Source organism: Myotis davidii, unplaced genomic scaffold (assembly GCF_000327345.1).
Source record: "Myotis davidii unplaced genomic scaffold, ASM32734v1 scaffold60, whole genome shotgun sequence".
In the NCBI taxonomy this organism is placed as follows: domain Eukaryota; kingdom Metazoa; phylum Chordata; class Mammalia; order Chiroptera; family Vespertilionidae; genus Myotis; species Myotis davidii.
Window position 1 is genome coordinate 1,556,207 of NW_006293007.1, and position 14,448 is coordinate 1,570,654.

The following is a 14,448-nucleotide window of genomic DNA, read 5'->3' on the forward strand; positions in this document are numbered from 1 at the left end:
TCTGCCCCACCTTGGTGACCCCACCCTGGATCTTGGGTCCCTTGTGCACCCTGCTCTAGCCACACTGCCTTCCTTGAACTTACCAGGCCCACTTCTACCTCAGGATTTGCACCTGCCATTCCTCTGCCTCAAATGCTCTTCCCCCAGATACCTGCTCGGCCTCGTCCCTTGCTTCTTACAGCTCACACAACACCTTCCTAGAGGGATGGTCCCTCACCTGCCTACATAAAATGGCCACCCCACATCCAGCCCCTGCTCTCCTTGCCCCCAACTCGGATTTTTCTCCCATCACTCTCTGAATTCCTATTTACGTACATGTTTGCGTGTCTCCTGTCTTCCCCCAGGAGAATGAGGTCACTGACCCAGAAAATCCCAATTGCGGTTTTGTTGTCTGGATGCTGTAGTAAGTGAGCTTGACTGGAAAAGAGTCCTAGAGGAGACAGGAGGTCATGAGTCCCTTGGAACGTGCCTCAAGGTGACACCAAAGGGCTTGTCTGCAATTGGGTGACCACAGTGCAGGCTCAGCGTGGCCCCTCCATCCCCTGCTGATAAGGACTATGGGGGACCCTGGTTCCAGCCACACACCTGTGGGCAGGTGACCTCACCTCTCCGGCCTCAGCTGCCCTGCCTCCAGGTGGTGTGGGCGGTCAGACGGGGTGAGGCTGAGCATGGCACCAACATCCGGAAAGTGCTCAGTGAATGTCTCACGGTCATTCCACACGACGTGACTGAGGGCCAGCCCCTGACCTGCACCCGGGAGATGGTTTTATTTCTCTCCACCACCCCTCCAAGGAGGCCTCTGGAACCAGTCAGACTCAGGATTGCATCCTGCCTGGTGACTCCAAGCCAGTGCCCTATCTCGCCATGCCTCAGTCCTCCCATCCACGAAGTGGGTCTAATAACGCCGGCCTCACAGGGGGCACTCTTTAATGGTGACGTCCAGTGATCACAATGCTTCTCATTTCTTCTAGTTTCCTCCTAGGACACCTTCCCTACTTCTGGAAAAAGGATGAGGCTTGTGGCCGTGTGCTCCAGGATGTGTTTTTGGACTGGTGGGTCCTAACTTGTCATTCATTGCCCTTATGCCAGGCCAGGCCCCATAGGGCCAGCTCAGTAGCACACATACTCCCTGCTCCCCTGCCCAGGCCACTTCACCGCCAGCAGGTCCTCCCTGAGTGGAGAGGCATAGCAGGCTGGTTGGAAAGGCAATCCCGTGACCTTAGACCAGCCATCAGAACCTCTCCGGCCTCAGCTTCCTCATCTGTAACCTGGGTGTGGGGCGTGACTGGATACGAGTCCTTGTGTGGGGTGGTGCTTTATACTTCCCAGAGCATTTCAGAGACCTGAGTTTGCTTGATTCCCAGTCCAACCTGTGGGGCAAAGGAGGAGAGTAGCAACCCCATTTCATGGATGTGGAAACTGAGCCCTGCTGGGAGATGTGACTCAGTAGTGAGTCAGCCCCAGGACAGAGCCTGGGCCCCCAGCCCGTGGTGAGCCCCCGTCCCGGGAGGGGACACCCCGTTTCTCCTGCTGGGCTGGGCGGGTGACACTCCCATCTCCAGGCGTTGACAGCCTCCTCTGGGTCACTTTGGTTTCCAGGGCTAAGAAGTATGGGCCTGTGGTGCGGGTCAATGTCTTCCACAAAACCTCGGTCATCGTCACGAGCCCCGAGTCGGTCAAGGTAGGAGACAGAGTGGTTTCCATGGGGATGGGCCGCCCCTGCCCGTGGTTGGGTGTGTGAAACTTGGCCCTCGGGACGATGGGAGAAACGTTCCAGAGGCACACAAACTGGGGGTGGTTTCCCGAGGACCCAAAGGGAATGGCTTCTTTCTAATCACCCACCGTTGGCGGGCTCCTAAAGGCGGGGCTGTGTGAGGTGGGCAGGGAGGGGGATTTGCTGTGGGGCCCGTTTGGCACACACACATTCGGTTAGTTCACCTCTCAGCCTCAGTGCCTTCGTTGGTGCGGTGAGAAGATAACTAACCTCTCTCTCTCTCAGGGCTGTGATGCAAATTAAATATTGATCGATTATTAGCAAATAAGGGTCAAAGGATACTTAACCGTGTTTGCCATGGGCCGTGTGCTTTTCTATGCACCTCCCAGTTATTACCCCATTAGATCTCACAGGGGCAGGACTCTTATTAGTCCCCGTTTTAGCGGCGAGGAGATGGACACAGGGGCATTAAGGGGTCTGTAATGTGTCAGGATGGTGTCTGCTCTGCAGGTATTTTGAAAGAGTGGCCATCAGACCATCTACTTGGGAGTTAGCAGAACTGGGCTCAAATCTGGGCTCTGCCACCAGGTGGCTGTGGGACCTGGACCTGTGACTGTATCGGTCTGGGCCTCGGTTTCCTTGTCTATAACATAGGGATGCTGCCTTTCTTACGGGGGTTGTGAGAATGGGACTGACACGATGTCTGTGAGTTATCTAGCCCAGGCCTGGCCCACAGCAATTGCTCCATAAATGATGGTGCTGTTATACACGCAGGTGATGATTCTCTGCATGGAGGGTGGCTGGTGGCACAAAGAGGGATGAAAACAACTTAGGGCGCAGATCAGGAGACAAGCTGGACTATTATAGTGCCTCTAGCAAGATGATAAAAACAACTTATAAAATACATTTTTATTAATTTCAGAGAGGAAGGGAGAGGGAGAGAGAATCATGGATCGGCTGCCTCCTGCACGCCCCACACTGGGGATCGAGCCCACAACCCAGACATGTGCCCTGACCGGGAATTGAACCATGATCTCCTGGTTCACAGGTCAATGTTCAACCACTGAGCCACACTGGATGGGCAAAAATAACTTTATTTTAAAAAGTTTAATTTCAAATACAGACATAGTTTAAGACGTTTAAAAGCATGCTACCAAAAGCCATGCACAAAAACCTTCATGATGCTCAATGAGAAAAGAAGTTGAAAGATATATATTAATATGATGAAATGCATTGGTAAACAGTCAAGTGTTAGACCAACCCTGAAATCCTGGTCATGATACAATTTGCCCCTGGATACATGGATACAGTTTGCTCATCTTTCATTAAGAATTTTTGTTTCTATCTGTATTCTTTTCTTATAAGATCTTTGTCTGGTTTTGGTATCAGTTTAATCGGCCTCATAAGATGAGTTAGGAAATGATCCCTTTCCACTTTCTTTCTGAAAGAGCTTGTATGAGAGTTGTGTTATTGCTTCCTTTAATGTTGGATAGAATTCACTGGTGAAGCCATTGGCCTGGCACTTCTTTAGAGAAGTGTTATTTTGTCTTAATTATACATTCAGTTTCTTTAATTGCTATATGACCATCCAGATTTCCCATTTTTTTCTCAGTTTGATGTCTTTCAAGAAATTGGTCTATTTCTTTTAAATTGTTGAAACTATTGGTATAAAGTTGTCCACAATATTTATTTACCTTTTTTGTTGTTGTTAATTCTCAGCTGAGGATATTTTTTCCCATTGATTTTCAGAGAGAGTGGAAGGGAGAGAGACAGACAGACAGAAACAGCAATGTGAGAGAGACACACTGATTGGTTGCCTCCTGCATGCACCCCGACCAGGGCCGGGAACCAAGGTATGTGCCCTTGACTGGAATCGCACCCCGGACCCTTCTGTCCGCGGGCTGACCCTCTATCCACTGAACCAAACCGGCCAGGGCTACTTACTATCTTTTTAATGTTTACCAGATCTGTGTGATATTCACTTTTCCCTGGGAGCAAATCTCACAGCTACCAGCACCCCCTGGGCTGATGTGGGGCAGGGATGTCGCCTCCCGTTTCCCAGCACCCCAGTGCTGGGGTCCAACCCCAGCAGGTCCAGGGGTCCCCAAAGGTGTGGATGGAGTCGGCGAAGAAGGAAAGAGAGGCAGCGTTCAGTTGATCAGCAGCCTAGCCAGGATCTCCAGCCAAGTTCTGGTCAGGATCTCCAGCAAAGTTCTGGCTAGGGTCTCCAGCCAAGTTCTGTGTCCATGTTCTCTTGCTAGGTTCTCCAGCCAGGTTCTTCAGTTTCTCCAGCCAGGTTCTGTAGCCATGTTCCCTCGCTAGGTTCTCCAGTCAGGTTCTGTCCAGGTTCTCCAGCCAGGTTCAGTCACCAGGTTCTAGTCAGCGCCTGGCACTTAGTTAAGGGGTTTTAGCCCCTCCCTAACTTCAGGGGAAAATCTCTACCTGGGGAAACAACCTTTCTCGGAGAGGTGACCTTGGTTAAAACACATAGTGCCAAGAAGGTGAGCAAACATATTAAGAACAGTATGCCATATATGCCAGGTCCCTTGAAACAGCAAGGATGGACCGGCTCCCGTCGCCCCAGAATAAAGCTCAGCACCCCCAGGGCAGGCCCCTCCAGCCCCCCGACTCCCACCCTCTGCGGATGCACCCTGCTTCCCCTGCCTGGACCACAGTCATCTCTCCCCTCCCCCGCAGCCGATCAGCTGGATCCAAAGCCTAGGGCCATTTACCATGTGTGTGATCTGGGGCCAGTTCTAACTCTCGGGTTCCTTCATCTCTATGTAAATGAGCACAGCAGCACCAACCACCTAGGGTTGACTGGGCACTGAGTGATCTCCAGGTGCTGATGTGCCCCTGGCATTGACGGAGCACCTGCTGGGTACCGGGCACCATTCTCAACCCTGTCATGTGGAACCAATTTAGTCTTCAGGCGGACCTACCAGGCAGGCGCTCTCTTGTCCCCATCTTGTAAGATGAGGACACTGAGGGCCAGCGGAGGTGAAGAACTTGCCCAGGGTCATGGGGTTGTTAGCAAAGGGAGGCGTGAGGGTGTTGAGCCCATAGTCAAATTCAAGCCCGCTGACTCCCAGCTGGGCCACACTGCCCTTGTCAAAAAGAAGGAACGCTTAACCATTTGAACAGCATGGATGGACCTGGGAGCATTATATGAAGCGAAATAAGCCAGTCGGAGAAATATAAATATCACGTGATCTCACTCACATGTGGGATATAATGATCAACATAAACTGATGAACTAAAATAGATCCGGAGACGTAGAAGCATCGAACAGTCCATCCAACCTCAGGGGAAGGCGGGGGGTGGGGAGGAGAGGAGGGCGAGAGATCAATGCATACAAGCATAACCCATGTACATAGTCAGTAGTGGGGGTGAGGGAATGTCCTGGGGGGGGGGGATGAGTGGGGAGAGGTCAATGGGGGAAAAGGGAATCATATGTAATACCTTAAACAATAAAGAATTTTAAAAAAGAGCTGTTAGCTAATGTTACTATTGCACCATGCAGCTCTTGGTGAGGAAGCTGACCTCCTCCAGGAAGCCTCCCGTGATTTCCATGGCTGGGTGGGCAGCAACAATCCTGCGTCTGTGCCGAGTGTCCCTCCTATGTCCCGGGCACTCTTCCTCCAGGCTCTCTGGGTCCAGAGCAGCCGTGTCCTTCTTTGTTCTTGCCACTTTGGAAGGTGGCAAGGTGTGGGCATTGGAGTGAGGAAACCCCCCCAACATTGCTCTCCAGCTGTGTGGCCACAGGACAATTGCTTCACCCCTCGGCGCCACGTTTTTCTCACCCCTGAACGGGATGCTCTGGCTCCAGAGGGTTAGGCGAGGCCCCTGTGTGAGTGCTCACCCGGGAGCGGGCTCGGCTCCAGGTGATTATCTGGGGTGAGTTACAGGACTGAAACTGCCGAGGTCCTCTCTCGGGGGCCCGGGCTGACGCTGGTGTTTTGGGATGTTTAGAAGTTCCTGATGTCCACCAAGTACAACAAGGATTCCAAGATGTACCACGCCATCCAGACTGTGTTTGGTGAGAGGTAAGGCGAGAGGGAGGGCCTGGGGGCGGGGGCCTCTGGCTGGGAGGAGAGGGCTCACGGGCCCCAGAGCCTTGGGGTAGCGTTAGGGCCGAGCTCCTGGCTGCCAGGCCCCCAGCACGTGCCCCAGGCCTGGTGGCCACTGCTCTCGTCATGGGCACCTCCCTTTTCCTTTCTCCCAGGGCAGGTGGGAGTGCGGGGGTCACTGAGCCTGGGGGCACATGATCACCTCATTTCTTTTTTGTTTACTTATTGTTTATGGTGGTTAAATTTGCATACGTAAAATCCACCCTGTTAACCACTTTGGAGGTACAATTCAGTGTATGTGGTATATTCACAGCGTGGTGCAACCATCAGCGCCGTCCACTCCCAGAACATTGTCGTCACCCCAAAGGGGACCCCCTGGCCACCTGGCCGTCAGCCCCGCCCCTCAGCCCCCCAGCTTGCTTCTCTCATCAGTGTCTGTGCCCCGCAGGCTGTTTGGCCAAGGCTTGGTGTCCGAGTGTGACTACGAGCGCTGGCACAAGCAGCGGAGAGTCATGGACCTGGCCTTCAGCCGCAGGTGAGCGTGGTCGGCCGGGCAGCGTGGGTCCTGGTTGGGCAGGGCGGTGCCGGGCTGGTGGGCAGGGGAGCGGGAGGGGCTCACCAGGCAGCAGGGACAGAGGGAGGAGGCCGGCCAGTGGGGCGTTAGGCGGAGAGAGGTCCCTATCGGTTTGTGGATATCAGGGTTGTGACAAGGACGTCTGCATGTGTGGGGGTCCCTGTCCCCCAGGAGCTCCCCCGGTGCAGGCTTCATCATTCTCATCTGGGCTTTTTATTTTATTATAGTTTTCATTTTGGGGTAACATTTGGTTTTTTAAGTAACTCACATTCAGATACAATTCACATACCATGTAATTCACCCATTTACAGGGTGCAACTTAATGGTTTTGAGTATATTCAAAACTTGTACAGCCATCACCGTAGTCAATTTTAGGACTTTCTCGTCACCCATCCCCCCACCCCCCTCTGTGCCCGCAGCTCCTGGCACCCACTCACCTGCTTTCTGTGTCTGGATTTTCATATTCTGGACATTCCCTGTAAACGGAATCACACATGTGTGGCCTTTGGGTCTGGCTTCTTTCACGCAGCATCGTGAGGGCCATTCATGCCACATGATGCACCAGAAATGCGTTCCTTTTTACTGCCAGTGACGACTCCACTGTCTCAATGGGCCGCGTTGGCTCATCCGCCCTCATCAGCTGGCGGGCACTTTGGTTGTTTCCGGTTTGGGGCTTTTGTGAAGCGTGCTGCTCTGAGCATTCATGTACTAGTGCAAGTCTTTGTGCGAATGTACGTTTCCGTTTTCTTGGGCGTAGCCCTAGGAGCGAGGCTGCCGGGTCACCTGGTAAGCCTGTGTTTAACATTCTGAGGAAGGTTAATCATTTATTTTGATATAACTTCAAATTTGCAGAAAAACTGCCAAGATAGTCTAAGGAACTCCTGTGTGCCTCTTACCCAGATTCCCTTTTTAAATCACATCTGTTTATCGTTTCTTCTCTATGTGTAAATGTAAGTATGCTGACGGTTCTCTGTGTGTGTGCATACATTATTCACATTAGTTAATATCGTGCGTATTTTTAAACCATTTGAGAGTAAGTTGGGGACACTGTGATCCCTTCTCTTAAATATTTCCGTGTGTATTTCCTAAGCACAAGGACTTTCTCTCACATGACTACTCTATAGTTATCAAATGAGGACATGGAACATGCTAGCCAAACAGTCAGCCTGAATGTGATTGAATAGGAGAAAAGGACAACTACGAGTAATCTTGCACAGACATAAGCGCTTGCAAACCATGCTAGTGTGATGAAGAAGTTGAGGGTACTGTGGGAGCATTACCGAGCCTACCTGGGGCTCAAGAGACGTTCCCAAAGGAAGTGGCACCGGGGTGTCCATCTGGAGAGTGGACAGGCATAGGTGGTAACGGGCGTGGGGATGGAAGGTGCCAGGGAGGAGAGCTCGGGCAGAAAGGACAGCACGTGCAAAGGCCCTGGGGTGGGAAGGAACATTGTGCTCTGGAGGAGCTAAAAGGCCACAGTAGCAGGAAGGCAAGGCTGCAGGTGGCAGTGGGCAGGGGACAGGGCCTGCCTCCTGGTCCAGGTGAGGATTTTTGCCTCCCTCCTAAGAGCGACAGGGAGCTCCCAAGTGGCTTAGCTAAGGGATCCCATCAGAATGGTGCTTCTGTCTGGCCTGGACCTCAGAGGGTAAGACGTGAGCCAGCATGGGGTGGGGCCGGGCAGCAGCAGCAGGAGGATGCAGGTCTTGCTGGAGCGGGGAAGCCAGGCTGGTGGATGGGCGGTGAAGAGCTGATTTTTGTTCCTAATTTAAAAAATGGATCCTTTTTCTCTTCTCCCATTTTTTTCTTTTTCATGTTTTAAAAAATGTCGTATTTGGAAACTTCACATTTCTAGATACGTTTTAGGAATAAGAATAGGAGAAAGAACAGCCCTGTATCCTTTACCCAGAATGTTAACATTAAAAAGAGCCTTTAATTTCAAAAGCAGCACCTTCTGTTAGTGAAAAGTCAGAAATGTGTAATGTGCCAAGTGGCAGTCTCTCCTTTCCCCCTTTTGGGGATGCCATGTTTGTGAGTTTGGAGTGCATCCTTCCATGCGTCTTTCTAAGCTCTAGGCCTGACCGATGAGCGGCTGGCTGTCCCGGGGCAGGGGGCACGGTGTGTTGGGATCCCTGGGTTGTGGACTCATGTCCCTGTAGTCTGGCACTGTGACTGCTCACGGGCAGGGAATGGGACGGGAAAGCCAGGCTGCAGGTGGCAGCCCGGGGCAGGGCAGTGGGGAGGCTGGTGGGGAAACTCATGGATTCTGGGGACCGAAGACGCCTTTCCTCCCTTCCTTCCCACTGTCCCGTGGAGTTTCTGCACTGTCACATCGTCGTGAGGTCAGAGCTGAGGGCCCAATGGCAGAAGGAGGACCCGTGGGGCCGTGTGGACAAGGGCAAAGCGGCATCTCAGTGGAGGGGAGTGTGAAACCTCGGGGCTCGTTTGATGACAGGAACCCGAGCCCGGGAGCTGGGCCTCCCAGGAAGGCAGGAGGCTGGGGGTGGGGGGGCTCCCGCTGAAGCCCTGGACCGGTCCCGCGGCCGCTGACGCATGTGCTGTTCCCCCAGCTCCTTGGTCAGCCTGATGGAGACGTTCAACGAGAAAGCGGAGCAGCTGGTGGAGATCCTGGAGGCCAAGGCGGACGGGCAGACCCCGGTGTCCATGCAGGAGATGCTGACCTGCACCACCATGGACATCCTGGCCAAGGTGAGGTGGACGGCCCTACCCCCCCACCCCATCCCGGGGCAGAGGGCTCCTCTTCCCTCCCTCTTCCCCTTCCTTGCCTTCCTCCTCTCCCTGCTGCTCCCCATGCCAGCCGCCCCTTCCCTGGGCCGAGCGCTTCGAGTCTCCTTAACTATTCCAAACAACCCAGCGTGAGACGGGAGCCGCTAGCTCATTCTCTAGAAGTGGACACCGAGAGGGGTGGGCACTGGCCCAGGCTGGTCAGGGGCAGAAGCAGCACTGGCTCTGAGGTCCTCCCAGCCCAAAGTCCACCTGCCCCTCAGCTCCCCGTGGGGTAGCGGCTTGGCTGTTTACCCCGGCAGACCCAACAGCGGCCCAGGTAGCCCCGAACCCCGGGCAGCTGGGGTGTAGGGACAGGGAGTGAAGCATCGTTGTCATTCAGCCATTCCCTGGGCAGCTGGGTGCAGAGTGGACGCCCACGGGAGGCTGTGTCTCGGGGGCAATGCATCGTGTCAAGGAAGGAGTCGAGGTTTACTTAGTGGTCACTCTCTGCGATGTAATTCTCACCATGTTCTACGGGGTTGGAAGTATGGCTCCTTGCAGGGAGCCTGGGACCCGATGCAGGCCAGTCCTTGGCCCAGGGTCTGGGTCTACAGCTGAACGGTGCCCAGCGCTGCCCTGGGCTCCGTCCTCCCATCCCGAGGTCTGAGCCCGGCCTGCTCTCCCCCCAGGCAGCCTTTGGCATGGAGACTGGCATGCTGCTGGGCGCCCAGAAGCCTCTGTCCGGGAAGGTGAAGCTGATCTTGGAGGGCATCACTGCGTCCCGGAACACGCTGGCGAAGGTGCGCCCCGCACCCCTCTGGCGGCCAGCCGCCCGCGTGCGTGTCCTCTTCTGCTGGGGCGCCTCTGCCAGGGATTTTTCCAGAATGAGTTCTGAGTTCCGGTTTGTAGATGTGAAGTGACTTTGACTCAGTTAGGATTTGCATACGTTGCCTCAAGGGGAGGCTCAGAAGGAAAGTGGATTATGTAAATTAGGAGTGACCTTTCTCTCATGTAAAATGACCCCCTGAAACGGGCACTCTGGGATGGCTAGGATGGCTCCACAATGTCACGTGTTCCTGGATTTTCTTTCTTTTTAAAATATATTTTTATTGATTTCAGAGAGGCAGGGAGAGGGAGAGAGAGATAGAAGCATCAATGATGAGAGAGAATCATTGATCGGCTGCCTCTTGCATGCCCCCAACTGGGGAGCCAGCCTGCAACCCAGGCATGTGCCCTTGACTGGAATCGAACCTGGGACCCTACAGTCCACAGCTCTATCCACTGAGCAGAACTGGCTAGGGCTGGATTTTCTTATTGCTCTACTGTCTCCAGCACATCGCCTCAGTGACATACAGTGGCTGCTGCAGCTCCAGCTGTCACCCCCTGGTTCCAGGCTTGACGGAGGACGAAGGGAGAAAGTGGTGCTGGAGCTGATTCTCAGACCGATGCCCAGGGCCCCCTCCATTCCCTGAGGCTCAGCCTCTGAGTTTGCAGCCCTCTGACGCCCCCCATTTTTTCAGCTGCTGATTCCAGCTCCCTGCCCTCTGGCTGTGGTTTCCTCCCTGACTGCAGTCCTAGCCGCCTCCATCCTTCAGGGACCCCTTACCTTGTCAGGGCATCTCTCCCATCGTTTTTAGGGGTTTGGTGCGGGAGGGGAAGCCGATGCATGCTTGGGCCTAGCCGGCCTTTGGGATCTGTCTCCCTGGCGCCTTTATCTTTTCTAACATGTCCTTGCATTCCCCCCGCCTCCCAGCTTGCGGGTGGATGTATGGTCCTTTGGAAGCCGGGTGGGGGCAGCGGGGGCAGCGGGGGCATTCCGTGGCCCGTCCTGAGCTGGGGCTCTTGTTTAGTTCATGCCCGGGAAGTGGAAGCAGCTCCGGGAGATCCGGGAGAGCGTCCGCTTTCTGCGCCAGGTGGGCAAGGACTGGGTGCAGCGCCGCCGGGAGGCCCTGAAGCGGGGCGAGGACGTCCCTGCCGACATCCTCACGCAGATCCTCAAAGGTGGGAAGCCCTCTGCGGGGGCGGGTGCCGGGCGCCTCCTGACAAGGCGACTGTCCTTTGGGTCTTGGGAAAGGGAATGTGAGTGCGGCAGACGCTGCTGCTGGGCCCTGAGCCGCTGCTTGTCTTTCAGCCGAAGAGGGCGCCCAGGACGACGAGGTTCTGCTGGACAACTTCGTCACCTTCTTCATCGCCGGTTCGTAGCTGCATCGCGACCAGGGGCTCCGAGCTCTGCAGGAACGATGGGAGGGATGGGTCTCTGGAATCCGGACTCTGGGAGGTTTTCCTGGCCGTCTGAGCAAAGTTAGGCTGTGGAATCAGGGGGCTGGGCCGAGGGGAGCGAAGCCTCTCTATGCCTAGGGGGGTCCCAGAGGCCCTCTTGGTGGCACCTGGCCTGTTAATGGCGCTGGCAGTCCTGGGGACGTGTGAAGCTGCCTTCTTGGGCTCAGGAGAGCTTGGCCGTGTGAATTCATGTTTCCGCCTCACTCAGAATTGGGGATGTGGGGGCAGCCTCATTCATTGCTCATCAAATATTCCTTGAGCATTGATCTTCACCTAGAAAACTCCTCCTCACTCTTCAGGACCCCGCAGGTGCTTCTTCCCTGGGGAAGCCCTCCATGATTGCCCAGATGCATCAGCCCCACCCCACCCCCCGGGGAGCTCTCCATGGTGCCCAGAGCTCCTCTGCCCACACGTCTAACAGTTTAAGTTGCATATTTGTTGGTGTGATTCGATCAGCAAGATGAGCTCTGTGACCTCACAGAGACACATTGGTCTCAGCCTCAGCTTTCTCTTCTGCAAAATGGGGATGGACACCCCCTCAGGCCAGGCCAGGCCCAGGGATGGTTGGAGGAAGGGCTTTTAGAATGTGAGGACTGGATGCGTGGGGCAGATGCCCTTTATCTGACCACACTGGCTGGCATCAGGTGACGTGGAAGTGGGCAGGTGTCTCTTTATATCCATACACCCAGCTCAACCCTAGGGAGCAGAGGTGAGGGCCTGAGCTGCCACCAGGGGGTTGGGGTTTCAGAAGCCGGACAGCAGCCACTCTATGATCCCGTGTGGAGCTGCCATTCTTCTTTCCTGCAGGTCACGAGACATCCGCCAATCACTTGGCATTCACGGTGATGGAGCTGTCACGCCAGCCCGAGATCTTAGCAAGGTACGGAGAGGGGGTCAGGGGGTGGGGGGCTTCCCTTGATGTTGGTGAAGGGGTTTGTCCAATGTCTTATTCCTCGAGGACCACCTGCTCCCACTGCCCTTGGCTGAGCCCTCTGCATTGTGTCCTGCTTCTCTTCACCCCAGGGCCTTTGCACATGCTGTTCCTGCCTCTGAAGGTCTTTCCCCTGCTTTCCTCCTAGAAAACAACAACTCTTCCTTCTCCTCCTCTTCCTCTTCCCCTCCTCTCCTTCTCCTCCTCCTCCCCTTTTGCTTCACCTACTTCTCAGACCCCTAAAGTAGCCACTAGCCACCTCCCAGCTCATAAATGCATTTCCTCCTGGACTGTTTGCTTCAAGTCTTTTTCAGTCATGGAACTGGAGGCCCCAAGACTCCAGGGACCATGGCTCTTTTGAGGCCTGCACAGAATTCTAAGTAAAGTGCCGAGGGGGCACCCGTCTTCAGCTGGCAGGAAAGGGGGATGCCTGGGCAGATGCCATCTGAGTGGGCCATTGGCTTCCTTAAATACAAACAGGTTCCCCAAAGACTGAGCCAAATGTGAGAGTGCCCTAAAAATGCCAGGCAATGCCAGCGATCATGCCATCATCCACATAGCACGGCAGGGAGGGTGCTGGGCGATGGGGAGAGGCCTGTGGTTAGTGGTTATCATGGCCTAAAAGGGCAATGGGAATGGCTTCTTGAGAACATGAAATCATTTATTAGGTTTCTAAAAGGAAGTCATAATAATGTGCTCTTTATAAAAATAATTTGGAAAATTAATGTTATTAAAACAACAACATTAATAATCCATATATATAAAAGCCTAAGCAACCAGCCGACCATTTGACCATCCAACCGGTAACTATGACACACACTCACCACCAGAGGGTAGATGCTCAACGCAGGAGCGGAAACCACAGGCATGGAAACATGAAACAGACTGATGAATCTCAGGAGCCTCTCCCGCCTCCTTGGCAATGCTAAGAATGTCTGACAGTGGCTTAGGCCCGCTCCCAATGGAGAGCGGGCCTAAGCCGTCAGTTGGACATCCCCTGAGGGCTCCCAGGCTGCCAGAGGGATGTCTGACTGCCAGCTTAGGCCAGATTCCCTGGGAAGTGGGCCTAAGCTGGCAGTCAGCCATCCCCTGAGGGCTTCCAGACTGCAAAAGGGTGCAGGCTGGGCTGAGGGCTGCCCCCCATCCAGTGCACAAATTTTCATGCACCAGGCCTCTAGTAATAATAATAAATCTGTCCATGGTAGCCCCACCCTCCCAGAGGCAGTTCATGGTTAATTACTGAATTTCACCATGTATTTTGCCACAATAGCACCTCATGTTATTGTAACCTCTTCTCAAATCCACTTTTTAGAAATGTCATGGTAAAGTGCACATATATAACATAAAATAGACCCTTTTAACTGTTTTAACTGTGCAGCTGAGGGGCCTTAAGTGGATTCACATTGCCACATACCCATCCCCCCATCATCCCCAGAACCTTCCCATCTTCCCAAACAAAACTCTGTCCCCATCACACAAGAAGTCCCACCCCCTCTTCCCAAGCTCTGGTGGCCCCCATTCCACCTTCTGCCCAGCACCCGAGTTCTCCAGGTACCGCATGGACGGGGGCCATGCACTGTCTGTCCCTTGTGACCGGCGGTTTCACTCAAGATCCTGCCCTCGAGGTGCGTCCACGTGGGAGCAGGTGTCAGGACGTCCTTCCTTCTTACGGCTGAGTCCTCTTCCACTGTGTGGCTGGGCCATGCTTGTGGAGGCATCCGTGGACGTGAGGTTGCCTCTGCCTTTTGGCTGCGGTGAATAACGCTGCTACAAACATGAGCGCTCAGAGATTTATTTGTACTTTCAGTTCCCCTGGGTGCACACCCGGAGGTGAGATTGCTGGGTCAGATGCTAATTCCATGTTCATTTTTGAGGAATTGCCCCACCATTTTCCACCATTTACCTTCCCACCCACCAGGGTTCCGGCTTCTCCACATCCGCCACCTTGTTCTCCTCTGTTATTGACAACAGCCCTCCCAGTGGGTGTGAGGGGGCCCATACCCACTCCTGGTGCCACATGTTATCCTAACGGGCGCCTCCCCAGGCTTCCTCGCCAGGCCCTTGCACCGTGCATTCCGCTCTCTCCCTGGGCTGAGGGGTGCCTGTGTGCAAAGCCCTCGCTCTGGGGCGTTGATTTCTTTCTTTTTTTTTTTTT

General features: G+C 54.3%; 1 protein-coding gene across 1 annotated transcript in view; it reads left to right on the forward strand.

Moving 5' to 3' along the window:
* Positions 1 to 975: 975 nt before the first annotated feature.
* LOC102761609 (cholesterol 24-hydroxylase) overlaps positions 976 to 14,448 on the forward strand; it is a 20,860-nt gene continuing 7,387 nt past the window's right edge. Inside the window, exons 1-9 of the mRNA XM_006766628.2 lie at positions 976 to 1,052; positions 1,600 to 1,681; positions 5,687 to 5,760; positions 6,233 to 6,319; positions 8,926 to 9,064; positions 9,772 to 9,882; positions 10,933 to 11,083; positions 11,214 to 11,276; positions 12,170 to 12,242. Of these exons, the coding sequence (XP_006766691.2) occupies positions 5,696 to 5,760; positions 6,233 to 6,319; positions 8,926 to 9,064; positions 9,772 to 9,882; positions 10,933 to 11,083; positions 11,214 to 11,276; positions 12,170 to 12,242 (689 nt within the window). The 5' untranslated portion in view covers positions 976 to 1,052; positions 1,600 to 1,681; positions 5,687 to 5,695. The remainder of the gene's footprint in view (positions 1,053 to 1,599; positions 1,682 to 5,686; positions 5,761 to 6,232; positions 6,320 to 8,925; positions 9,065 to 9,771; positions 9,883 to 10,932; positions 11,084 to 11,213; positions 11,277 to 12,169; positions 12,243 to 14,448) is intronic.